The 27,781-nt window shown below is 39.7% G+C and overlaps 2 protein-coding genes across 2 annotated transcripts in view; one reads left to right on the top strand and one right to left on the bottom strand.

Moving 5' to 3' along the window:
- clu (clustered mitochondria protein homolog) overlaps positions 1-1,949 on the bottom strand; it is a 306,829-nt gene extending 304,880 nt beyond the window's left edge. Inside the window, exon 1 of the mRNA XM_067154806.2 lies at positions 1,788-1,949. Within this exon, the coding sequence (XP_067010907.2) occupies positions 1,788-1,905 (118 nt within the window). The 5' untranslated portion in view covers positions 1,906-1,949. The remainder of the gene's footprint in view (positions 1-1,787) is intronic.
- A 348-nt stretch (positions 1,950-2,297) lies between these two features.
- Positions 2,298-27,781, top strand: part of Gle1 (nucleoporin GLE1) — a 66,723-nt gene continuing 41,239 nt past the window's right edge. Inside the window, exons 1-3 of the mRNA XM_067154541.2 lie at positions 2,298-2,441; positions 18,592-18,906; positions 26,162-26,371. Of these exons, the coding sequence (XP_067010642.2) occupies positions 2,403-2,441; positions 18,592-18,906; positions 26,162-26,371 (564 nt within the window). The 5' untranslated portion in view covers positions 2,298-2,402. The remainder of the gene's footprint in view (positions 2,442-18,591; positions 18,907-26,161; positions 26,372-27,781) is intronic.

Genomic DNA, 27,781 nt, shown 5'->3' with positions numbered 1-27,781 from the left:
TATAGAAGTCGTCCTCCATACAAAAGGGTAACATTAATAAAAGTGCTACGAAAAATTATATAAACCTAACATCCTCACGAATTAGTAAGCAATAATTTGCTTTCTAACTGTTTGGAAATATGCATGATGCAGAAAACCTAAGGTTTGTATTTCATTTCCAAAGAACTAGGAAGCTGGGAGGAGGATGAACAATTTAGATCTGAGATTTCCACTTCTGGGGAGACACATGGCCCTGATGTTTCGTCAGCCTACCCCAGAAATGAGTACAAAGTTTTTAAATTCCTTGGGACAAAGGCGACCAGACACACAGACAGCTAACTCCTCCTCAGTGCTGAAGTTACAGATAGTGGAAAACTTAACTTTCCACTATGCCAAAGTCATAATATGCTATGCGGTGATGGCATACAGGTATCATTAGGAATACCAGGGAGATGTGTACTTAATTTACAAAACTGTGTTATGTTCTTCTAGGTACAGATATTTGTGAATTATATATGGAGGCAGCCAGATCTTATTCAAGTTCACAATTTACCAAATATTAAAAAAAAACACTAAAGTAAAGATATAGTGCCACAATGTCCTTAAATTCTTTTGATATAATTCATCTGAGACTGCTGGTGGCAATGTCACACACCTCTCTTCCAATGTAAATGAGAATCATGTCCTGTAATATAAATCCAATACAGGAACATTCCAGTCTAATGCATTAATAAAAACCTTAAAAAGTAACACGATACAGGACTGAAGAGATCATCACTGTCACACCAAATGTTAACTGGTATTGTGTCTTTCCAAAATAGTGGTTGAAGAAACAGTTCAAGTTCCATCTGACAGAATAATTCAACAAGTTTTATAGACTTAATTATGCAATCATTCCTAATGTTGCAAATTTAAAACCTTTTGATTAAATATATATATCAAACAAAGGTGCCGTTAAAATCATTCAAACAAAATGCTATAAATTCTTAAATGCGCCGAAATAATGTATGACTTCCAAGGACGCAGTGCGAAACTTACTATAGAAATTACTCTAAAAAAAATCCATAGGTAACCACTGAAACTTCACAAAACCCCTCATAAAACTGGAAATACGCTCTTCATACATTACTTTACTAATGTCAAAAGGTAAGAATGTTACTATAAGCAGAAGTAGTCATCACAATATTGCCGTACAAGGTACAAACATAGGGTGATACATGATCATCGGTCTTGCTGGGAAAGTTAGACGTCCATTTAGGGGTTAAATCGATTCGCTTTTCGGTCAATCATGAATGGTACTTGTCGTGCAGTTTTTATAAGCGTTATTAGGGTACATAGTTCTCATCAACAGCCTAGATGACAACAAGAGCAATCAAAGATTTGAAGGGAAAAAACGTAATTAAACAAAAGGTCCCATACAGAACACTCAACAGATCAGTAAAACCACCTGAACGTAAACGGATGCCGATCATAAGCTTAATACTAGATATTCCTTTCAGATATCAACAATACAATCAATTAAAACAATTTTGAAAGACTGTAATTGTAAGAAGAAAGGAAAATAATCTTCCGGCTTTTAGTAAAGCTGGGTGAAGATTGCCTGGGAACATTCTGCCAGTCATACAGTCTATTTCATACAAGTGAATATAAACTAATCATTCAAGCAAAAAGAGCATATCTATATGAGTGATATAAAACAATAACGTTAAATATCATAATTCGCAAAAGCTCTGTTACATCATCAAGGTTACGGTACAGATAGGACGATGTGTGTGGTGTGCGCTCCAGGTTAAAGGAGAAGAACTGACCTTTATTGGCAACAGAACTGCTACACTCATTGTCTTCTTTTCCGTTTTGCACTGCATTTTTTTCCACACCATTTATTCCATTTTCTGCTGGAGTATCCACCTGAGATCCAAGAGCCATAATCACATTCACACCACACAGTAGATTTTTGCAGACTGCACGTGCGTTCGAAACCTCGAAACCGAATGATTCTGATTGGTCGGTTGCTAAGTAACATGTCTGCTTTTTTTCTCACTATCGACTGTGTGTGAAGATCGACACCTCGTAGTGACGTCATCACATTAGGGAAATATTTGTAGTAATTCAATTATTATAACTCAAAGCAACTGATTCACGCTGTTCACTCGTTATTTAATTTAATTAATTGTAATTTAAAATGTTTCTGGAATGAAGTCTGGAAATTAACGAACTGGAATTTTAGAACACGACTTCTTGTTTGTTTACATGCGAACATGTGTTGCTAGGGCAGGGTTTCCATTCCATGAAGTTACGCAGTTACATTGTCTTCCCGGTAGAGTTCAAAAATACAACTTATTGTGTGTTTAACTATGCGAATATCTTAATGTAATCGTATTTGTGGCGTATATCCTCTTGGTTTAATACGTTTATTGATAACTATGACTCTGTTTAGAAGCCCTGAGAGCAGTTTCGAAATGGTAAGCGCGTAAATTTCAGTTTAATTTTAGGTTATGTTATAGTGTGCAACAGGAAGTCGCACACCTACAGTTCTATTATCATTTATAGAGTTCTATTATTTGAGATCAAGCACGAAGGTAGATTAATGTGTTAATCCAAACCTTTCAGGATTTTCTCTTATAAAATATGCAGATGTATAGAAGTGTTAGTTTATTTTGTTAAAACCTAACCTCGTGTGTTTTGCTGCCGTTAAACACTATGTTCAGTTTATCATAGACAGACGCTCTAAAGTAGCACATAAATTGTATAACTGAAATCGCATTTAGTGAGGTTGAAATTCTTATGAAGTGAACTCTTACATAATTCGTTATTAATGGGAATGGCCATGTATGAGAGGTTGGTTATCTGGTTGTACTTTCCTTGACAATAACACATCTCTCCTCTGACACTTATTCCAAGTAAGATTTCATTAATTACTACCTTATAATGTCAGAAACATCTGGACACGAGGTTCCAACTTTTCCCGCGATATACAAACACTTAAGCTACCTTATCCAATTGCAATCGAAGTAGAATGAACATGACCATTGTTCAGTGGCAACACGACGATTGTTGTCTTCTGCCTAATAATAATGATAATGCATAATTGAAACATAACAGATGTAACAAGGTAATTTATTCGGTAAAATAAATAAAACTAAAGCAGACTTTTTTTTACTGGCAAGTGAATGGTCAACATACGTTCCATTCTGAATTTGCCTTATTGTTTTGCCATTTGTAGCATTTCTTCTCTAAAATTCATCTTGTCCTGTCAGTAATGCGAGACTCTTAATGGTTGTACTCGGTCCATGACATGCATACTATCGTGGTAGCCGTGATCATTAAGGCACAAAGTCTATATGGTCGGACACTTTTGTTAGCTAGTTCAAGTCGTGTTGGTGGGGGAAAAAAAAAAAATCACCATCAGAATGTTGGCTGGCAGGGAAGAAGTGGCAGTAGTATACAATTTCTAATCACTACATTGTGTACCAGAAGCCTGGATTCAATTTCAAACCTCTTTGCAGTGTTCATATGATGCTTTTTGATGATGATTCATGTGTTGTATGGGGATGTTAAGTCTCGAGTAGGCCACTTGATGTTATTTGACAGGAGTAGGCTATGCCGACACTGTGTTTCACCCATCCTCCTACCTCATTATTATCATCATCATCATTCTTGATGCAGTTACACAGGTCACCCATGGCTTCAAATAGAAAGATCTGCACCAGGCCAGGTGAATAGTCCTTGGAACACTCCCAACACTAAAAGTCTTGCGATAAATAAATTTACTGGCATGTCCCAAGGATACTTTGCCTTTCCTCCTGAAAATGTATGTGCAACAGACGTAAGGTGCTGATTGTAACAGATGAAACTATTGAATGTTTTATGCAGAAAATGAAACATAACGAGCCCTATTGCATTAACAGATCTTATCAGGTGGGTACTATATTTCTCATCTTTCTTTTTCTGAACTAAGGTTAGATTAAAAGAAAAATCCCACCTTCCAATACTTATTTGCTTTTTATTGCTAGCCTATGTAATCATAAAACATATTCCAGCTTAAAATCTAGTTAAATGATTTTTAAAAAGTACATGTTTCGTTCCTGATTTGGAACACCTTCATCTTGTGTAAAGGTACAAAAAATTGGCATAGGCCTATATGAAATAAAAACACTTATGGTGATGATGGTGATATTGGTGAGATAAAATGTTCCTTCATACAATATACCGGGCGAGTTGGCCGTGCCGTCAGGGGCCCGCGGCTGTGAGCTTGCATCCGGGAGATAGTGGGTTTGAATCCCACTATTGACAGCCCTGAAGATGGTTTTCCGTGGTGTCCCATTTTCACACCAGGCAAATGCTGGGGCTGTACCTTAATTAAGGCCACGGCCGCTTCCTTCCAACTCCTAGGCCTTTCCTATCGCATCGTCACCATAAGACATATCTGTGTCGGTGCGACGTTAAGCAACTAGCAAAAAAAAAATCTTGATATCAAGTTTTAAGGTGCTGAAGGGAGCCTGTAACAAAAGGACGTCTGGCTGAATGCATAATGCATATAGCCTACTGAATTCTTCATTTTGGTTGATCTCTCAGTTCCATAAAATGCATCCCCACTGCAGCGAACGTGAGTCTCTAGGAAATCGTACACGTTTTTTTCCACATGGGAATGGAATGATACCGAAGTTTGTGTTCTTTAGCATAATGACATTAAGTGACTACCATCACTGGGTAAGGCTAATCAAACGTTTAAAATGATTGCTCCCAAGAAAAATGTATGTGTCGCTATTGTGTTTTAATTTATTTTCAGGGAAACTCATTCAAAATAGGGGAATGCTTTAACACTTTGAAAACGAGGGACATGCGCTGCACATTGATGGTAATGTTCCATGGAGGATGAGGCACGTACGCCGTATGATATTGAGTTCTAGTGCTTACAGTATATAGGCTAACCGCTTCAGCGTACTACAAACATTAGCAGAGTGCGGAAACACGTTCCACAGTGCTTGTAGTTCATTAAAAAAAAAAGACAGGTAGCAGCACATCATCGGTACCTAATTCTATTCTTATACTAATTTTGTACTACCGAGGCAGCTTCATAGTTGCATGGTCTCGTGCGGTCAATGAGTAGAACCAGTTTCCACAATTAATGTATTTTTTTCATTTCTCATTGTTTGGTATGTATGTTGTGATTCATAAATGTATCATGGTGTGTATGAATACATAATGTTTCCTGTTTTTAATATGCATTGTAAAAATGAAAAAAATTGAAGTAAAAAAAAAGTTTTAAAAAATTTAGTTATAAAATTAGTGGTTTTGCTGCAATTTTCAAAAACAAGGTATGTTTGCATAGCTCAAATGTTGCTGAATCCAAAATAGGTTTGTGATTGTCAGTAAGATTATCAGTTATTTTTGTATTAAAATGTGAAAACGCATTAAAATGCTCAGTCCTCAATGTGTTAACCCCTTCACCATAACATGTTTATTACGGGTACATTCTTGACCACGTAATCCCTGTGGTTGAGGGCAGTAGAATAACATCCACAGTATCCCCTGCCTGTCGTAAGAGGCGACTAAAAGGTAGACCAAATACTCTCACCTTGGAATCGTGGGTTGGCGACAGGGATCCACTTGGTGTGTCTGGCATTGCTTCCACTTACCTGTGTCAGTATCATCTTTCCCATCTGACTTCCTTTGGTTAACTATTGTTCTTTCCTGACCTCAACGGTATTAGGTTTTCGAGCCCTAGGGAGTCTTTCATTTTCGCGCCCTCATGGCCCTTCTCTTTCGTTTGCCAATACCTTCACTTTTTGAAGTGTCGGACCTTTTGATTAGTGTTAATAGAGGATGGTTGTCCAGTTGTACTTCCTCTTAAAATAATAGAGCCTAGTCACCACCACCACCACCACCACCACCAGCACCAAAATGTTCCAACTAAAGGGAATAACGCTCCTTTCTCATCTGTTTACCACAGTGTTCTCAGCCTGCTTCTTTTCATAATTGTCTTGAATTTCCTGACATAAAAAATCACAGATGCACTTCTTGAGACACCGCTGTTTGCTGATGATGTGGTATTGAAAAATGAAATGGCGTATTATGGCTTTTAGTGTTGGAATGCGTCCAAGGACTTCGGCTCGCCAGGTGCAGGCCTTTCGATTTGACATCCGTAGGCAACCTGCACGTCGGGATGAGGATGAAATGACGATGAAGACGACACATACACCCGGTCCCCGTGCCAGGGGAGTTAACCGATTTTGGTTAAAATTCCCGACCCTGCCGGGAATCGAACCTGGGACTCCTGTGACCAAAGGCCAGCATGCTAACCATTTAGCCATGGAGGCGGACAGTGTGGCATTGATCAGCGACTACATGATATTGTTAACATTGATGCTTTCACAGTCCGTACTTGTAGACAAGAATTGGGCTTATGCCGTGTCAAGAAAACAAGACGAAACTCTTTACGTTTCACAGAGAACTTTGCTCCGCGTATGTCTTCAGAAGAAAAATCTCGACCGTTCACGAGGAAAACTTCTACAATAATGAAGGTTTGAATTTAGGCGTTAGTAATAGAAGCGTACGTGGTACGTTCATTCGTCACCAGATGGCTCACCGTACACAGTACAGCTCTAGCATTCCAAACGGAAGCTGATGGTGCCATCGTTATCGGTCCGGGAGGTGGGGGTATAACTGGTGTACACACAAATGAAAGTATGCCTCTGACACAAGCCTGGAATGAAACATCTTGTGATGAACATACGAATTTGGAAAACACCGAAACGAAATAATGATCGTGAAAGGACAGGGAAGAGAACTACCTACGTAAATCCTTAATGGTTGGCAACCACATATTAGTTGATAGCTAGTGTCCCTGTTGAAATTGTTAGGATTTCTACATATTTCCACAGCTTCCCATATAATCCTGGACCTTAAGTGTCTAGGGTGGGTAAGAGCTCTGACATCTTTGAACACTACATCACGACCCGACTATAGCGCGTGCTCAGCTACTGCTGATTTGTCTGGCTGGACGAGAGAGATATTTCTTTGGTGTTCCTTGATGCGAGTCCCAATGGACCACCATGTTTGGTCGATGTATACCTTGCTGCAAGTACATGGAATTTGTACTCTCCAAGGGTGTAATAGTGGAGGACAATTTGTCCTTGCTTTTTTCCTAAACAGTTTTGGTGACGGTGCCAAACACGGTTTTTATATTGTGTTTGCGGAGGATTTTGGCAATTTGGTCTGTCTAACACATGATATTGCTTCAGGAGGATTTTGAAAAAATGCTGAAAAGTGCTAGAAGACAGTGGACTGAAAGCGAGCTGCTCAAAGACCGAAGATCTTCACTTCACTTTCAGAGATCCCATGGTTTTAACACCAGATATTTGCTTGATTCCCTACCACTTCCAAATTGTAGCAATTTTAAATATCTTGTCTCCATGGTGGAAAAATTGGATGGTGAGTGTCATGAGAATTGCAGGAAAATTGTTGGCTGGCTGAAGTAGAAACAAATTTTGTGTCTGTTCTGCAATAAGACGATGCTACTGGAGCTTAAAGGAAAGCTCTACATGATAGTGTTGAGGCCTGCACTGACTTGTGCTTTGAAATGCTAGGTTTTCTATGAACATCGCAAGTGTTGTCTAAATGTGACCAGGATGAAGACTCTGAAAATGTCAGCAGGAGTTTCAAATAAAGATGACATACAAAATAACACTTCTGAAGCACATTGTAGATGAAGGAGACAGTCGTGGAGAAGGTTCATCATGAGCGGGTGACATAGTTTGATAAGGTGAACGAACAGGATAGACATTAGGTAGCCAAAAGAGCCCTTAACCCTTCAGCTACTCAGGTTACGAAGAAGAGGAAGGCGTAAGAACAGCTGGGCACAACAGACGAGGTGACAACAACTACTTCACATCTCAACCGATATCGAATACAAGCAGTTGCCGACAACAAAGTGCAACTGCATTCCGCTAACCCTGAAGGATCTACAGTTGCAGCTCCACAACCAGGATGTCATCAGTGACAAAGTGAAGAGGGTCATATAGAGAATAGCTGCGAGTTACTTCTTCCAGTGCACTTTGCACTTACAGATATTCATGTCCGCTTGGACTTGCTCAGAATGACTCTTTCTTGGCAGGTCCTTTTTCCAGGGTCTCACATCTTGGGAGCATGTATTTCTTGGGTCAACCTCCTCACTTTCACCTTTCCTATCCGATCTCGTGTATTTGGTTGTTCTCCTCCGTCCCTGACATTATTAGATTTGCAAGGCAATGGTCGACAGAGTGCAGGGAGGGCTGAGGAAGGGGGACGAATATACGGGAGCGTGTTAAGATCGGAAGCTCATATGACGATGCAGAGGCGAGTAGTCGGCCACCAGCTAGCTACAGGGACAACAAGAACTAAAGGGACCAGCAGGGGAGACTCCTTTTAAAAAAATACTATTTGTTTGGGGCGTCGACCTATGAAGATCTTTTTTTTCCCTACTTGCGCCATATGTGAGGAATCTGCATGTATTATTTAAATGGCGGAAGTGTAGGAAAGGAACGTTAAGGACAATGCAAACACCCAGTCCCCAGGCCAGATATATTAATCATTTACAATTTAAAAACACTGACCCGGCCGAGAGTCGAACCCAAGGCCGCCGTGTGACAGGCGGACACGTTGCCCCCTACACCGCGGGGCCGGATGGGGAGATTCCTTAACAAAATAAATCTTATTGACAGGTAAGACACCACCAAATACCAAACTTCAACTACAGTAGAGAGGAATTTCCCCTTCCAAACAAAAGGTGTCGCTTTCAAATAAATAAAAAATAAAAAAAACATCAGCAGTTTATACCAAATAGGACAAACATTTCATCACTTTACCATGACAGCGTCTAGGACATAAGAACTTCAGTTAGAAGGAGACATCATAGATATTAAGAATAACCAAAATACTAGCAACTAAAATTTTTTAAATGACTTTCAAAGTGCTCTTTACATGTTTCAACGTACTATATCAATTTTACATATTTTTTTAAGCTGAAGGTGCTTCATAACGAGACGAAACGTGTCCTAAATTACCATATGTAGTCCTAGCCCGTCTGGTGACCACGATCATTAAGGCGTTAAAGTCTAAATGGTCTGACATCATGGTTAGCCTCTTCGAGTCCCGTTAGTTGAAAAAAATTTCACCATCACAATATTGGCCGGTAGGATAGGGGAGGTGGTGGTATACCATTTCTAATCACTAGAATGCATGCCAAAAGCCTCGATTAAACTCTAAACCTCTCCGCAGTGTTCATATGGAGTGAGGGCATATGACGCAGTTGAAGATGATTCATCCGTCGGATGGAAACGTTAAGCAAACCCCTTTGTGCTATTAAACAGGAGTAGGTATGTGCTAGCACCAGGTTTCGCCCTCTCCCTTCTTACTGCCATATATCATGTCATTCATTTCATCTCATTAACTCCTCTAATGAGGTTGATACCAGGAAGGGCATCCGGTCATAAAAACCCACCACGACAGATTCATTTCACCTCATACCCAACCCTTCTAGAGAAATGGGACAAGGGTTGGACAAACATATAATGTGTTAGTCCTATGTATATGTAGGGCAAAAGAAAAATATATATATATTGAAAGGTAGAAACTCTCTCAATCAAAGTTGACACAAACTTCATGTCATTTTTGAACAGTTATTGCTATCCCCAGGTTCTCAGTACGGTAAGTCAGGCAAAGAGCTCTTCCACTCTTGGCAATCAAGAAAGAGATAGCTGGAAAATGTATAATTTCCAATAACAGATCAATTATATTGAAATTATGAATTTACTCACTCAGGACAAATATTTAAAGTTCTCTATGGGAATCAAAATCTATATCATCTGATGACCTAGCAGACATCATTTTTTGTCTCTGACAGTGCATTGGCTCTGCCTGAAGCTCCAAGTAGTATGTACAGTGGCTCTCACTACATGCACAAGCCATGTGTCTGTGCTAATTACCAACTGATGACCCAAAATTGGCATACTGGGCTGAAACGCTGGCAACCGAGAATGAGTTAGCTGGAAAATTTAGAATTTCCAATCATGAACCAATTATATTGGGAACATGCTGGCGAGTCGGAAGGGGACGGAGGAGTGGTAGTTGACCTTTGTGTCAAATCCGACTTTCAGCCTGAATCATTCCAATTTATGTGCTCCTGGAGTATAATTGTATCATTTGTTTTATCAGCACTTTTTAGCTGCATAAACCTTTTGAAGGTTGGATGTTTGAGTTAGTAGGTTATTGTATTTACCTGGAATATTTACTGGACCTACTAAAATAAAAGAAACCTCAAAGCACACAAAGACAACTATTATTTAAAGTCTTCTATGAACAGAGCTTAGTAAATAGTCGATAAAAATTTAATTGTTTATACTAAGTGATTATCCCATCAACGACGAGTATAACAGCTAGTTGTTTCCTGTTATTAAGCTTGTGACTATTAGTCTTCGGATACACATTTCACAAACCTTTCTTCTAGCGTTTTCTGAGGTTCTGTGCTTTTGAGATGATCAAAGAAAGAGGGCGGCCCTCAGGCCTCGAATGCTCTAATACCTTCGGGATCAGAAAAGAACAAGATTTAACCAAGGGAGATCGGATAGGGTAGATGAAAGTGAGGAGCCAGGCATCAGTAAGTGGAAGCAGTACCTGGACTCAGCTAAGAGCCCTGTGGTTGCCAACCCACGCTCCCAAGTTAAGAGCCTGTGAGGCCCCTTTTAGGCATTAATATTCAGAAAATCAAAATACTCTCACAGCCTGCACCTGAATCGAACCTCTCACCTTTCAGTATCTCAATTGTGGATATTCTACTGGAGCAGGTCGACCACTTTTTATGTCTAGGAAGTATCCTCTCAACAAATGCTTACTGCTCACAAGATGTTAAGAGAATTGGTGCTTCCCACTCAGCATTTGGATGTTTATCCTGTCGGGTCTGCATGAATAAGGACCTTACACTGCATGCCAAGATCATAGTTTACCATGCTGTTGTCATATCAACACTGCTTTATGGTTGTGAAATGTGGACCCTCTACCATCAGGATACCAAAAAGCTAGAGCGCTTCCATCTGCAAGAACTTAGATCCATCTTTGAACATCAGATGGGAGGACCGGGTCAGCAATCTTGCAGTTATTGAGAAAGCACATGGTATAAGCATTGAGGCTACCATCATTGGTACCGTCTAAGATGAATAGGGCACGTCCATCGCATGAGTGAAATCAGGCTTCCTCGTCAACTTCTGTATGGTGCACTTTGCTCTGGCACAAGATTTCATGGAGCCCCTTTGAGGCGTTTCAAGGATCAGCTAAAGCATGCTCTGAAAAGAACTGAAATAAACACTCAATCCTGGGATACGCTTGCTGAGAATCGTATACTTTGGTGCCACACTATTTCTACATCAGTTTCGGTGTTTGAAGAGGAACTGTGGCAACAAGCACGGAAGTCCCGTCGAGCTCAGTTCCACCCTCCCCCAACCATTTCATGTGATCTGTGTGGACGTATGTTTCATGCCAAGATTGGGCTACTAAGTCATATGAAACATATTCACAAAGCTTTGTGATTGTGAAAATGTAAACTGCTGAAGAATATTGTTTACTCAGATACGAGTTGCAGCTGATGACGACGACAACGATAGGCAGAAGATACCATGGGTGTTATTCTACCACCCCCACCTACAGTGGGTTGAGCAGTGATGTGCTCAAACTGCTGGATAGTTACTGTCTTTTGGAATCAACTGTCAGTAGCAATGGATCTTGATGATCCAGAAATTTGTTGGTAAGGCAACATTCAAAAGTCTTGGTAAGATCTTCATATGACCTGATGAGTGTATGCACATGAAGATCTGAATGGCTGAGGCACTATTCTTTCCCATAGCTACATATGGTTGTGGAAGTTGGACCATAAAAATAAAATAAAAAGTATAGGAAGAACAATATTGCATTTGAATTATGGTGGTGGAGGAGACTCTGAAGAATTGGGAACAACCAAATGGATGTCCAACAGACACAGATATCAGTGAAATTGCTCCAGTTAAAAATATGAGCATAAAGGAATGAATTAACATAGGATTCACCATCATTGATACCATTAATGATAAGAGGTTGAGATAGTATGGACCTGTATGCTGCATGGAAGATAACACGGCCTAAAAAATTACTGTATATACTTAAAGGAAGAAATATAATGTAATCTGTGAAAATTAAATTAGGACTGATTATGTTCTTTATTCTTTATCTCCAGATGTTACAATTTTTCAACCAATTCGATCATAACGGAGAAAATATGTCCTTTCCAACCCAAACAGGCTTACCCAGTTGAATCATAACACAAACTTTGTACAAACAAATCATAACAAATGCTTCACTCTTATTCAGAGAACTCTTAATTGCAGATTGGATAGTTAAAATAACAAAGCATAACTGAATGAGCACAATAAAATAAACAGAATACTCGGCAATACGGCAAAATGGCCCATGGCCACCCAGAGGAGGGGTAATAACCTTCCTTTCTTTTCCTGACTGTATCAGCAGTTCTTTAGTTAATTGCCTTCCAGGCTCTGTCACGTGTCATAACTGGCAACCAATGTCTTGTGCAACATTCTAATGTTACTCAGCCTAGTTGCTCCCTCCTCAACGTGACCTAACTCACTAGGTCAAGAATTGCTGAAACAGTCAAACGTATCATCTCTCCGTCTGCTGAGCTCCATATTTTACCTTCCAAATTTACAGTATCTTAACAGTCTTTCATTAATCAGTCTTTACGCATCTCAAATCCAATCTCATTTTAACTTGATCCCATTTCACAAACCTTTTACAATCATCTTACTTAAACACACTTCACAAACCTCCAATCCCATCTTATCCTGACATTTAACTTAATCACAAACCTTCAATTCAATCTTATTTTAACTTAATCACACTCCACAAACCTACCAAATTTAACTTAATCTCTGTCTTAACAATCCTCCACAAACCTCCACTCCAATCTCATTTTAACTTTAACCACCTTCATTATTTACAATCACTCTTTACAAACTTACTTGACAGCCCTTCATTATATACAAACCCTATGTCCACTTCAATCTCATTTAACTCAATCACATTCCACACCAAATTTAATTTAGTCCCAATCTTAACATTCCTTCATTATTTCACCAATCTCTATAACTTTATCATTCTTAATCACACTATATCTTCCAATCTAATTATAACTTCCTCCCTTATTTTTACTTCTCGTTACTATGACCCTCTCTCCTCCAACTTCCTTTCCCTCTTTTTTTGACATTTTGGAGCGTTCCTTGTCCTCCTTATCCTCCTTGTCCTCAGCACTTTTAGTTTTCAGACCCCACAGCTCCCTTAAACTCATACTTCTCTCTTTGTTCATAGCTTCTCTTGCTTTAATCACTTCCCTTAACTTACCCCTCGCTCTGTATCTTGCGGTTCTCCTTCCCCCAACTCTTTCTGGACCCCAAACATTTCCCTTGACTCTCCGCTTAGATTATGCAGTGATTCTCGACCAGTATCTTCTCCGCGGCGCGCCGTATCTCCATCCTCTCCGGCGCTGCTTTCTGTTACCTGCCTCTCCTCCGATCTCGTCGCCATCATGTCTTCCTGCTTAAGTCTCTCTTCCATTACCTGTAGTTTTATCACTAACCAAACTCGCACACATCTGCCATGGTTACCACCAGTTGCCCCTTATGTGCGCCCTCAGACCTTGATGTCTGATCTTCACCAAATGTTTCTTTAGCACTTTCAAATTCTTATTCCCTTCTCTTCCTATGTCTCTCTTAACTCAGATTTTTCCACCGTGTAAATTTCCTGCGTTTCCTCTCACTATGTCCGACATCAATGTGGATAACAACTTCACTTTTATAGGACTGTGTCCTCTTACTTTACCTACTCTTTCCGCATCACCTATGTCGACTTCACTGAAATTAATTTTAATTTTATTCTGAATTACCTCCACCACTTTGTAAATTACGTCCACTTTGTCCTCTCTCTTTCCTTCCTCCACACCATATATAAATATGCATTTCCTCATATGTTCTTGACTACTGGCTTCTACTTCTTTTGTCAGATTCAACACCTCCTCTTCCTTATTTTTTACTTTCTCTCTTAGTAACTCAGTTTCTCTCTCATTGCTTCCTACTTTGGTCATTATTTCTTCCGTTTTACCTTGTATCTATTACCTCATATTTTCGAACTCCTTAGCTTGATCCTGTGTCATCTTTTTAATCTATTCAAACGGGCAGACTTCTTCCACAACCTCCTTTACCATCTTCCTGATGACCTCAACATCCTCCCAGCTCATGTTGCCACTAGTATTCAGGCCGGGGTTTAACTCCTCGCCCCCAGTAACTAGCAGCACAATTATCAACTCTGTTACAAACCCTTTATTCCCATTTCTTCTTTACATTCCTTTCCTTTGGTTGTTTCCTTCTTCATTCTCCCCTGCCATCTTCCAATAATGACCCGATATTGCTCTACACCAATCACCTTCCTTGTCGCTCGCCACTTAACCCGTCCACACTCCAATCTTCCTCAACAACACCCACCTTACCAGCACGTCCACACCCGTTGCTTGCTTAAGCTAGACTGGACTGATTATGTGCCACTGATACTTAGGATCGTTTCCATGGATATGGTTCGCATATTGCAACTTCCATTGTTATCAAAGAAATTATTTAGAGTAGTTCTCCTATTAGGTCCTAGGGGTAGTGACAGAATGTCTTGAAACAAGAACATTAGTTTTTGTGTTCCTTATAAATTCTTTTTTTATTTTGTGTAAATGTATTTTTCCAGTCTTTTTTTGTTTTTTGTTTTCTTATTTCATATACATTGTTTAGAGGAGTTTCTAATGAAGTCACAAGCTGTCTCTGGCAGTCGTAAAGAAATGTCTTGAAAGAACAAAACAAGTGTAGTTTCAGTCATTTAACTTGATATTTTAGGTAAAAGTGGTAATATTTCCATTTCATTAATGCTCGGATAAGAAAGCTAACAAGAGCAAAATTAATATATCCTAGAGGACCCATGTTGCTCCGCAGCCATCATAAATAGATCAGGTAACACGTCTTGATATGATATTGCTCCACACACACTGCCTGGGTACTTTTTTGAATCTCTATTTTTAGGACTTGTATTATCTGTTAATTATGTGTGAAGTGAAGTTTTGTATATCTCTTATCGTGACATTGATTGACATTTTACAAACTGCTGTGTAGTTTTAGTTATTGTTGTGTGCTTAATTTAAAGTTATAGTCTTAGATTATTTTGTTTCACATGGAACTTCATCCTTGTGGCAGCCCGGATTGTCTGGGAAGTAGTTTATCCTTTCAAATAAATAAATAAAAAAGTTATAAATGTATCTATCAATGTGTTGTGTTATAAATATGATGTACACAATTCCAACTGTCATTGTAACTACCACCAATCATCCTGGCGATCCTGAAAAATGTGGATTCAACACTAATGTCGATCATATTGGACGTTTTCTTTATCACCCTCCTGACCCCTATCCCTATTTCCCCTGTGGGTGGGGGTGGTAGAATAACACCCACGGTGTCCACTGCCTGTCGTAAGAGGTGACTAATAGGGGGCTAGGGGCTCTTAACTTGGGAGCGTGGGTCGGTGACCGCGGGGCCCTCAGCTGAGTCCTGGCATAGCTTCCACTTCCTTGTGCCAGGCTCCTCACTTTTGTCTATCCTATCCAATCTCCATGGGTCAACTCTTGTTCTTTTCCGACTCGGCGGTATTAGAGCACTCGGGGCCTAAGGAGTCTTTCATTTTCACGCCCTTCGTGGCCCTTGTTTTTCTATGGCCGATACCTTCATTTTTTGAAGTGTCAGATCTTTTCCATTTTTTCTCTCTGATTAGTGTTATATAGAGAATGGTTGCCCAGTTGTACTTCCTCTTAAAACAATAATCACCACCACCATCAGCCCATGCCTGTAGATGCTGAACGTGGACTTGAACAGTATTCGGAATGCCACAATTCATTATATTAAAATTTTTATAAGTAATTTATTGAGAACCACCTATTCAATACTTTTAAGTCTTTACGACTATGATATAATCATTATATTAAGGTTTAAGCATATAATGGTACATGTTTCACCTGTCATTGCAGGCATCATCAGCCATAAATTCAATAATAATGTTTCATATGGATTTTTGTTGAATGAATTTAAATATGTATCGCTAGCCAGTAGGCGTGTAATAGCTCAACAAATTTATCTCTATAAGATGGTTAATGCATTAATTGACGATAATAGTTCGCTTCACGAGTTATGCTTTAATGTTAGAAAAGGAAATTTAAGATTTCTGCAATTGTTTATTACTCCAGTCTCCAAAACTGTATTTTTTAAGAACTCTCCGTTTATCAATACGTGTGAAACATACAATAACTTAATTAATAAGTATCATATAGATCTTGGCTTTGCTTACGAATATGACACATATGTAAATATATTAAAATAATTTTTCTCGTCGAAGTGATTGGTTATTTTGATTATGTTTATATGTCACTCTCACCAAATCCCAATCATAGGTGTGTCTTACACTCACAGTATTTTTCTAGAGATAAGAAGTTGTATGTGTACCAAGTTTGGTTGAAATGGCCTATCAGTTTTAATCATTAAGCTTCACGATATCTTTATGTAAAGGTATTGTGCCTTAACTGTGTGCAACCCGCTAAGTACAGAATGTATTATGCAGCCTAGGGAAAGCCTTTGCCTGCAGTATTGGAGTGGGTGGTCATTAAGTGATTTGATTTTAGAATTACTAAAGTTGGCTGAACGTAGACACCTACCAATGCCTGATGATTCACTAGCCGGGCGAACTGGAAATAACTGGTTTTAGTCATTTAAAAAAATATATATATAGATATATGCATATGTACAGTATAAGAACCAGATGAAGGACTGTGACTTACTATTAATACACATGAGGATAGGGTACACATAAAAGATACACACAAGTCTCAAGATTTTTGGCTGCAGCCTTCGTCCTTGGAGGTTCGTATAAAAATGGTGGTTATCATCTTACGTTTGCAGAATCATATGTTCACAGACACGCAGGTTTCATGACTAGTAGTTCAGTCTTGGCTCCATACTGAACTGCTAGTCATGATTTCCTTCTCCTAACGTGTGTCTGTAAACATAAGATTCTTTCATACTTGAACAACGATGAGATGTTTCAAATGGATTTAAGCTCACCACTTCATTGTCAAATGGCACACTAAGACCATGTAAATTTGATTTGCTGTAGACCTGTATAATATCTTTTTGTTACGCTAATTTTACTATGCCAACGGCCGTAGCCGTGTTGAAACACTGGATCCTGTGGGATCTCCGAAGATTTGGATGGGTTGCCACACGCTCTTGGTGGGTAAGGGAATGGAGAAGCGGAAAGGAACTGGCCACCCTACCATACGTAAACTCCGGCTCAGGCACACCTCTGTGGAGTTTCGGACCTGCCTTCGGGCAGAATACACCCGTACCTTTAATTTTACTATTTAACTTGTTCTTTGCTAGGCTGAGGATGTCCTTAAGACGGACGAAACATGTACCTATCTAACTTCGCTTTAAGAATTAAAACTTTTGTTTGTAAGTATTGTTAACTTAAGGGTGGAACTTTTAATGTTAATATCTTTCAACAAACAATCAATACAGGTATGTCAGTATATGAACAGTTCACAGACTTCCTGGTAGATGGTGGGGCACTATATATAATCCTCAACATCTTTTCCACCCTGGTGAGTCATGAGTGGGATAACCAGTAGTATGGGCCTTCTGATGGTGGCCCCGTCACCTGTCCGTAGAATGAGAGTCTGCACCTTCCCATCTTGTCGAGGTCTTCTCTCGGTGATGCAAGCCCTCTGCCACATATACCTTGGTCTCATGTCTCTTACGTCTCTTACTCCGCACTTCATCAATCTTCCTTCAGACTCTGGACTTCATAGTACTTCCTTAGTTTGAGAATATACTCCTTCTTCTGTCTCTTCAGAAAGTCGTCTTATAGCTTTTGTCTGAGCCTCACTTCTCTTTGGAGGTCTTTGAGGATATTTGTGTCTGGGACAGAGGGCAACATCATCAGTTATTCACCATTTAAGAAAAGGCTTGATGTTAGTATCTTGGCGCCATCTTGAATAATAGATCAAGAGTTCAGGGTGGCTTCTATTTCCACCAGTAAGGTTGTAAGTGACTCTTCATCAACCTGCGACCGTCCCAACACTTTCGGTCGTTCCAGCATTCTTTCCCACCAGCCTCCCCATCCAGCTGCCTGTGGAGCAGGGAACTTCCACGAGTCCTGAAGGTGAGTGAAGTGCTGGCTCGTGACTGGGCTAGTGAACAGTTCGGTGAGAATGGCCAGTTCCTTATTAGCTGCCTCGTAGTTGCCGGGGCACTGTCTATTTACAATCCTCAACAGATCTGCCATTCCGTTTATTGTGTTGAGTGTTTCTATCTTTTTATACATGAATTGGATTGTCACTTGTTTGTTTGTTTTTTTTTTTTTTTGTTTTTTTTTTTCAGTACTTGCTCTATAAATTAGATGATTGTGGTATGTAGGTTTATATTTTTAAAATGTAAATATTCAAATTTTTTACTGTTTCAGGAACATTTCAGTTCCCTGAGAATGGAATTGGATGATTATCAGAAGAACATCCTGATGAAAGCATCATCCTTGAGTAACGATGTTAGAGATGTCACTATAGGTCCTAAGGGACGTCAGACTGAGGTAGAATTCAAAATCCGCCGGCCAAAAAAGAGCTCTCCCAAATTAATGGACCCTGTAGTAAGTAGAGAAAAGAACCTCAAGGTGTCTTCTCTCAGAAGAACAGCTGCTGAAGACAGCCTCGTGGACATCTCAACTCGAACTCGTATGAAACTACTGCATGAACTGGAGTTAATACGACAACAGGATCTTACGGTAAGTTGATGATTCAGAAGTCTTTTTTATAGCATTGTCTGCACTTTACATACTTCTAATTTTAATTAAAATCTGCTTCTGGTAGCACTCTTCCCCTCCATTTTGTTTGGCCCATCATGGATGGCTTCTTCTTCTTCTTCTTCTTCTTGTACTATACCCTCATCGGATATTGACTGTCGTCAAGGCAATCTGATTCTTCTTCTCAGCAGTTTGGAAAAGAGTGAGGGTACTGAGCCCATAACATTCTCGTATATTCCGTAGACAAAATATTCTCCTTCTTCTCCTTCCTTCAATTTTACCTTGTAAGATATGCTCAAGGAGTCTATTTTTATCATTTTGAATGCTATCACCAAAGTACTACAGCCTCTGTGTTTCAGGCGGCAACGCATCGGCATCTCACCGCTGGGTTCCAAGGTTCAAATCCCGGTCACTCCATGTGAGATTTGTGCTGAACAAAGCTGAGGTGGGACAGGTTTTTCTCCAGGTACTCCAGTTTTCCCTGTCATCTTTCATTGCAGCAACAATCCAATTTCATTTCATCTGTCAGTCATTAGGCATTGGTCCAGAGGAGTACGGCAGACTTTGGCAGCCGGCACAATTCCTACATAAAAGATCTACAAATTTACCTCAAAAAGAAGGAAGTCTGCCCAGTGTGTAGTGCCAGATTCACCGTGGCCCATATCCGCACACAGTGTGACAATCTCTCTGGTCTAATGCAGAACCTTGGCCTGCAGGAAACATTCTAATTCGTACTGGCTATTGATTCTAATACTTCTGATCTTGTCACTCCCTTTACGTGTGAGATTGGATTAATCAAACGTATGTGAATTTCAAGTGTTCTGTTACTAGGTAACTTATGTCCCCTTGTGATATGTACAGGGATTTTCATATAAACTAAGGCTGAATGCATGGTGTTTGTACTCTACAGTATGGCAGCTGCCTCTGCCGAACTTATGTCGCGCGCGACCACCCTGATTTAAGCCTGTATACAATCTTATATGGAATTTTACCTTATAAAAGATGGTGGAATTGTTGTCCTGCGGGTTATACAGGCATTGTACCTTGTAACCACATTCTGGCTGACGCGAGTGAGTTCTGCCACTGTAATGTTTCTGATTTTGTTCGTAATATTTTCTTTCAGTTCCTCCGATGTGTGAGGATTTGTTCGATACACTTTTTCTTCCAGTTTACCCCACAAGTAAAAAAAAATCACACACTGTTAGATCTGGAGAACAAAGGGGGAAGTAGACCAGCACTGGTCACTCTGTCTGCAAACACTTCCGAGAAGGTAAGAAGGGAATCTTCTGCTGTATGAACAGGGGCTGAATCTTGTTGAAACCACCCACGCGATGTTTCTTCTTCCATCACCTGATGGAAGAACTGCGTCAAAATGTCATCTTGGTACTCGGATCCCACTGGTGTCTGGTTGGCCATTTTTGTTCTGTACTTAACATCTCTTCAACACGTACTAAATGTACGTTTAACACGACCTAATAAGTTGAAAGTCGGTTTCGATTACAATGCGGTCGTGAAAATTCAATATTCATTGACTTGGCCCTCAACGGGCAACTTAAACGCACTCTACAGTGTGATGGTAGTAGTACCAGAGCTGTAGTTTAGATCCTTTCCAACAGAACAAAGATGGCCTAGGCCACCATAGCTCAATAGGTAGAGCAACCGACGCGAAATCGGGAGGTTGTGGGTTCGGATCCCACTGGTGTCTGGTTGGCCATTTTTGTTCTGTACTTAACATCTCTTCAACACGTACTAAATGTACGTAACACGACCTAATAAGTTGAAAGTCGGTTTCGATTACAGTGCGGTCGTGAAAATTCAGTATTCATTCATCTTGGTACCTCTCTCCATTTAGTGTCATTTTGAAAAAAAAAAAAAATAGGCCCCATTATTCATCTTGTACTAACAGCACACCAAACACCAATCTTCCTGTCACAATGAGGGACTTCAATAAGCACCATTAGGGTTTTCTGTAGACCAGCAGCGAGAGTTGTGACTGTTCACACGACCATTAAGATGAAACCAGAAATTTTACATACAAAAATACTGTGTTGCAGTGATAACTGTCTCACCTTCTTAACAAACGAGATTCAGAGCGGTGACGAATACTTGCCAGGTCGAACACGTGCAGGCTGCTTGCAAGGTCAAGAACTATGCATGTGCCTCACCTACTGCAGCTTACGTATTGGAGAGTAAAAATTGCTGCTTCAATGTGTCCATTTTGGTGTAGTAAATTTTTAAAACGGTTTATTACATGTTCAAATTCATTTGTTGAATGCATCATTTGAATTCATTTTCATTTTTGCTTCCATTTATTTCAAGAGAGGATGGTTGCCAAGTTGTACTTCGGCCGTGCGCGTAGAGGCGTGCGGCTGTGAGCTTGCATCCGGGAGATCGTGGGTTCGAATCCTACTGTCGGCAGCCCTGAAGATGGTTTTCCGTGGTTTCCCATTTTCACACCAGGCAAATGCTGGGGCTGTACCTTAATTAAGGCCACGGCCGCTTCCTTCCAACTCCTAGGCCCTTCCTATCCCATCATCGCCATAAGACCTATCTGTGTCGGTGCGACGTAAAGCCCGTAGCAAAAAAAAAAGTTGTACTTCCTCTTGAAATAAAACTCACCACCCACGGTGGGGCTGATGACGTAAATGTTAGGTCCCTTTAAAGAACAAGCATCATCATCATCATCAGAAAGAGGAAAGACAGAACTGAAATGATTTCGAGAAGTGAAGTTGGACTTGGAGGAGATGGGGGCTCCGGAAGAGGATATCATGGACAGAAATCAACTTAGACAAGGCATCAAAAAATTCTGTGGTTTCCACGAGACTGGGGAAACACTAGTGAGGAAAAGGAGGTCCTATACGGTAGAGCAGAAGAAGGAAGTTGGAGAAAATGTGCTAAGATATTGGCAGAGAGTAAAGGCAGAGAAGGCTAAACATACTGCTAAGAACATCAAGCGTGGTCCATAGACGGCCAAACAGTTTTTTTTTAAATATATAATTTGCCGAAAATGTTGGTAAATGGGCGCCAGAGGTCACCATAGGATCCCGTAGTTCAGAATATTAATAAAAACAATAACTAATAAATGGTACAGCATAAAAGATTCCACTCGGGTTTTGGTCATAGAGCTGAGAAACTGGTATTCTGCTGATTGGGCCTGAAAATGAACCATCTATATTCAGATCTAACCATTATGTGTACATAAGCACTTCCTCACCACACAGTAGATATACTGTAAGAAAGAACACACTCAATAAATATTTACAACTGCTGGAAGAATCCCTATATACACAAGAACCTCGTTTATCTGGATTAAGTAGGACCGGAAATGATCCGGATTATTGAAAATCCGGATAATCCAGAAAAACTATTTTAAAAAACCCAAATGCAGTACATTTTATGTAATATATTAACATAAGTTGTACCTTTATTCAATTATACAATAAATACAAGAACACTTTTCTTACCTTTACGACTCTGTTTTAATATCTGAGCTTTTTCTGTTGTACATTTGTATAGCGTTTGTGTGCAGCACGTTCACGAAGACATTTTACTAACATCACTTCTGCCGGTGTGGTTTCAGTCTGGGATTCTTAAATAAGCCATCAGTTTTTCCAGCTGCATTTTTGCATCTCCATGAGTCATTGTTTCTTCTGATAGAGCGCCGGTTTCATCTTCCAATTCATCATCACTCTCGTCATTACCTGCCAGGGAACAAGAGGCAATAATTTATTCATCTGTCATTATGCCGTAGCCTGAATTACAGTCGTTTTTCAACCAGTCAATTATGTCATTCACATCTACATCCGAGTATCCGGGAATGCGTGCAAATGTGTCAAGGAACTCTGAAGAGTCCACGGTTTCCCATTCTCACTTCCAGGCGAATGCCAGGACGGTACCTTTGATAGACCATGGCCAACTTCCAATTCCTGTCCTTAACTATCCTTGGCGGAAAGACATTCATTAAGAATCGACCCCGTAAAAGAAATTACAAGTGAAAAAAATTTTATTTTCGATCCGGATAAACCGGAGATCCGGGTTAATGAGGGCCAGATAAACGAGGTTCTTGTGTTCATTCAACAGTCCTAGAATAAAAAAGAAAAATAGGGGGAAAACGACAGCGAGGACTCCACTACCATTTGTAGTGACCCCAAAGACCAGTAGTTACAAAGAATATGTTTAGATAATTACCCTTCACTGTCTCTGTACATCAACACAAATCGCAGGCTATCACCATCAGCATATGGTATATCACTTTGATACTGTACCTTTTTCTCACTGATACCAACACTTGGTTTTAGAGACAATTTCATTTGCACAAAAACACGCTGTTAGTGTATGCTTTGAAACCGGGCCATGGATTAACAAAAGTTGCCATAAGATATATACTAAGATCAGTACTGTTAGCACAACAGTTGTATAAATATTACCAAGCAAATAACACTGCTCCATTCATCCATAATCAAACGTACATTCGTTAATGTTCACTGTCATATTCTAGAGTCATAGTAATGTCCCTTGTTCTCCAAAAGTATCTCCAATTTTTTCTCCCCACCACCTTCTCGATATCCAAGTTCCTGCTGGCCCGTCTTTCCAATCATGAGAGAGAGATGTCTTTGCTATAGCAACACATGGCCACATCCCTACCGTGTCCGCTGAGGCCTGGACTCTCCGTGTGACTCACTGAAGTTTCTCTCTGATGTTTTCCAAAACTCAAAATAGCTTGTGTGTTTCCCAACTGCCTGTACAAAACAAATTACTAGTATCTAATACGGACACCTTCTAGCTTCAAATATTCTGACCTTAATACACCAATATAATAATAGTAAGAATGATAATAATATGGCCATGTGGAAGTAAAAACCTCTTCACAGGAAATACCTCCATGAACCAAATAAGCCTCATATCAACAAATTTGCGTCTCAAGCTTGGCTGTCCTCTGGTCTTTTCCCAGAAACAGGATTTGTTGTGGCCATTCAAGATCAAGTAATTGTTACATGGAACTATCTTAGATTCATCATGAATGATCTAACAGTTGTCACAGACAACTGCCACCACTGTTCTACAACTACAGAGAGTATACAGCAGAAACTTTCTGTAAAATGTGGACTTCTTCAGTCATCAGCTGCATATTGGAAATACACACCTCCACCCGTTCTCAAAAACACTTCATACAAGCTTCTGTGGACTGAGAGAGATGTCATAATGAATGTCACACTCAGCATCTCAGCAGCATATTATTGTAATCGATAAATCAAAAAGATCTGCATCCTTTATAAAAATGGCTTGTCCAAACACCTCCAATCTGCAAACAACAATAGCCACAAAGATATCAAAATACACAGAACTGGCAATAGAAATATAACGCCTGTGGAAACTAGAATCAGCCATTACAGTTCCAATAGTAATATCACTTACTGCTGTTATTCTGAAAAGCTTGCACAGGTCTCTGGCCACATTAAACCTGCATCACGACATGTACGTTGAACTACAGAAAGCCACCCTCCTGAGTACCTGCCACAATGTGAGAAAGTTTCTAGGAACGACTTTTCCTCTGAGTTACACCAAACAGCACGAAGATCCAGTCCGCAGATCCGGTAATACTGAAGGACAGATTCTCAAAACAGGGAGATAAAAAGGTGTTTAGGGACATCATCTGTGCACATTTGTTGTATATATGTACTGTATATTGTAATTATTTCTATTGTAAATATTTGTAGATACCTGTATAGTTTCGTAATCAAGAGGGTGACTCCTTACTTAGGCCGGTACTAGCTGGGCCTTCCTAAATAGATGTAACAACATTAATAATAGTATTAATAAATCCAGCCTGGGGATGTAATATGTATGAGGGTGGATCAAATATAAATAGGAATTAAAAAAATAAATTTTTGCATCAACCAAAAAGAGACACGCATAGTGATTACTTTTCTACATAGTGTCCTGCCTTCAATACATATTTTCTCCATCGGATTGGTAACTTTTTTATGCCGTCCTGATCGAAAGAAGAGGGACGTGTGTGGAGCCATTTGTGCACAATCTCTTCTACACTTGCATCATCATTGAACCACTGTCCTCCTAGGTCTTGTTTGAATGGTCCAAACAAATGGTAGTTGCTGGGCAGTAAATCTGGACTGTACGGAGGGTGTTCCGGAGGTGTCCAGTGAATTTCCTCCAGTTTTCCTGCGTTAAAGCGGCAATACGTGGCCTTGCATTGTCATGGAGAAGAATGACTTTTGGATCAGTTGCCGGCGTCGCTTATTGCGATACTCAGCTTTCACATCATCCAAAAGACGACAGTAATAGGCTACATTAATTGTCTGTCTTTTTTTTTTAAAGAAAATCCACCAGCAAAACGCCCGCGGAGTCCCAGAAAACGTTTGCAGGCACCTTTCCAGCAGACGGGTGTGTTAAGGCCTCGACCGGACCTTCTTCGTCTCTTTGCCACCACTCCATGCTTGCTTGTTTTGACTCTGGGGTGTAATGATGCACCCAAGTTTCATCACAATACAATGCAAGAAATCCATGGTTTAAACACTTCCATAACTTATTCCTGTGGCTAAAACCGTTTGAGAAATTTTTGTTCGCCAATCTTCCAGTAATGTCACAAATGACAACAATGTTTTCTACAGTGATGCTTGTCCACTGTCTCCTTTAATGAGGTTCATTTTCCACAGCTTCTCTTCCTGACACAAATGCTTTAGCCCACTCATACACTCGAGTCTGCAAAAGTGTTTCTTACCCAAATTGTGCGTGGAACTGTCTCAAAATTTCAGAAGGTTTGGTTCCCTCCTTTGCATGAAATTTGATAATGATGCATTGCGCAACAGACATGTGCACCTCTTGCTCACTCATAGCATACTGAAGCAGCCCAGCTCTCCACAGTCGTTCATGCACGCAATATCTTTCTCCGGACACGCCCACCAACATCCTGGCAAAACCCCACCTCAGAATTATTACTAACAGCAGCGGTACATTCAAATTCTTGTTATATATTTAATCTGCCTTCATACCGTCACAATACTTCTTCCATAAATTTTACCTTTGATATTGTGTCTGAAAGGCTTCCACATATTCGGTGTGCCTATTTCGATTTAACTCCAAATTTCTGTATTGTTTTATCTAAGGGTTCCTTATCAACAGAGTCAGAAGCCTTTTTAAAATCTCAGAATGTTACAACTACAGCATGCCCTTGGAATTCATTATTCTATTAATTATGAATGTGTATTCTCATTATCAGGATAAAATGATACAACGAATGGAGAGACTGGAGTTGGTGGAGAGGGCGCAAAGGGAAGAAATGTTACATCAGCATGAAATGTCACTACGAGAAAAGCAGTCCAGGTTGTTACAAGAGGAGGAGAACATCCTACAGCAGCTGCACAATGAAGAATTAATGTCGATTAGACGTCAGGAGGAAATGGCGAATGCACATAAACTGCATGCAAAGGCAAGAGTTTTCATAACTTTTATATTCAGGGCAGTAGCGTAACCATGCCAGTGTTCCAGGCTTGTAGGCAGTGGTCTAGAAGTATGTGATGTTTGACCAAAGACTGCGTTTGGCATTGTCAAGGGTTCCGACTAATGTCAATAGCAAATTTCTGTAAAATATTTTCACCGCCTTGTCAATACTTATACATTTTATTTTATTTAATTACCGTACATGTACATGTTTCGAGAGCCACCGCTCTCTTCTTCAGCGGTGCCAAAAACATTAATTGGTCCTTGGACTATGGTACAGTGGTATAATATAACAAGTATATATGAATCCTGAAAATTGTTACAACAATTTCTCCTAGTTTCACCTTTCCTATTTACTATGTCATTTGTTGCAGATTTTACTGGAAATTTCCTAACTAATGTAATCTGTTAAATTAATCTCTATATGTTAATTTATGTCCTTATTTACATCTGAAAGAATAATTATTTCTTCTTGTCTAAATTTAACATTTACTTGTCATTTAGTGGAAATCCTTAAATAAATCAATTTGTAAAATTATAGATAACATCTATAAATAGTCTTTATCCTAAAATCGTAAAATCATAAATAATAATTATCAATTCGTAAAATTATAAAAAACATCCATAAAATTAGTTATCCTTTAAAATGTTTCTGCTCTCTTCTTTCTTCTTAAAGTCTGCTATAATTTTCTAGACCTCTCATATCAGAATATCTTCTCTTAATCTCGTCCAATTCCTTAAATAAATAAACCAAACAAACTAACTTTAGAGACCTTTTGCGAAAAAAGACGGTTACTCAGATGTCTGGAGAAATTATTTAGCCCTACTTACTACATTCCATCTAATTTATCCAAAAATTAAAATGATGTGATATTGGTCTGAACCCAAACAATATGTCCTCCTTCCTTCCTTGTTGTCAATCTGGTGAAAATAATCAATTCTAACGTCAATAGCAGCAAAGCTCTTGGTAGAATGAAGTGGTGTTGTAATTCCTCCTCATTATATAGTGCAGGCTACGGTATGCTGCTCACCTGTTGGTCCGCCATGCTGGTGGGGGCGGTCCCTGATTGGCTGTTCTTCGGCCAATGGTTGAAGCATTAAGGAACCCGACATCGACCTGCTTTGGCGGAGACAGGCAACTGATCGCCGATTGCTTTTTCTGTCATGCCTCGGCCATAGTATCTTTCAGGATTTAAATCCAGACCATTAGGCGAGCAGCATACCGTAGCCTGTACTATATTATGAGGTGGAATTACAACACCACTTCATTCCACTAAGAGCTTTGCTGCTTTCAAAATCAGTTGGAACCCTTGACAATGATAAAGATGATTCCCTTAGGGAACCTGAAATATTTGTTCCAAATGAGTAAATTTATAATACCAATATAGTTGGTTCGTTA

This window comes from Anabrus simplex, chromosome 10 (genome assembly GCF_040414725.1).
Source record: "Anabrus simplex isolate iqAnaSimp1 chromosome 10, ASM4041472v1, whole genome shotgun sequence".
Lineage (NCBI taxonomy): Eukaryota > Metazoa > Arthropoda > Insecta > Orthoptera > Tettigoniidae > Anabrus > Anabrus simplex.
This window is presented reverse-complemented; position numbering and strand designations above follow the sequence as displayed.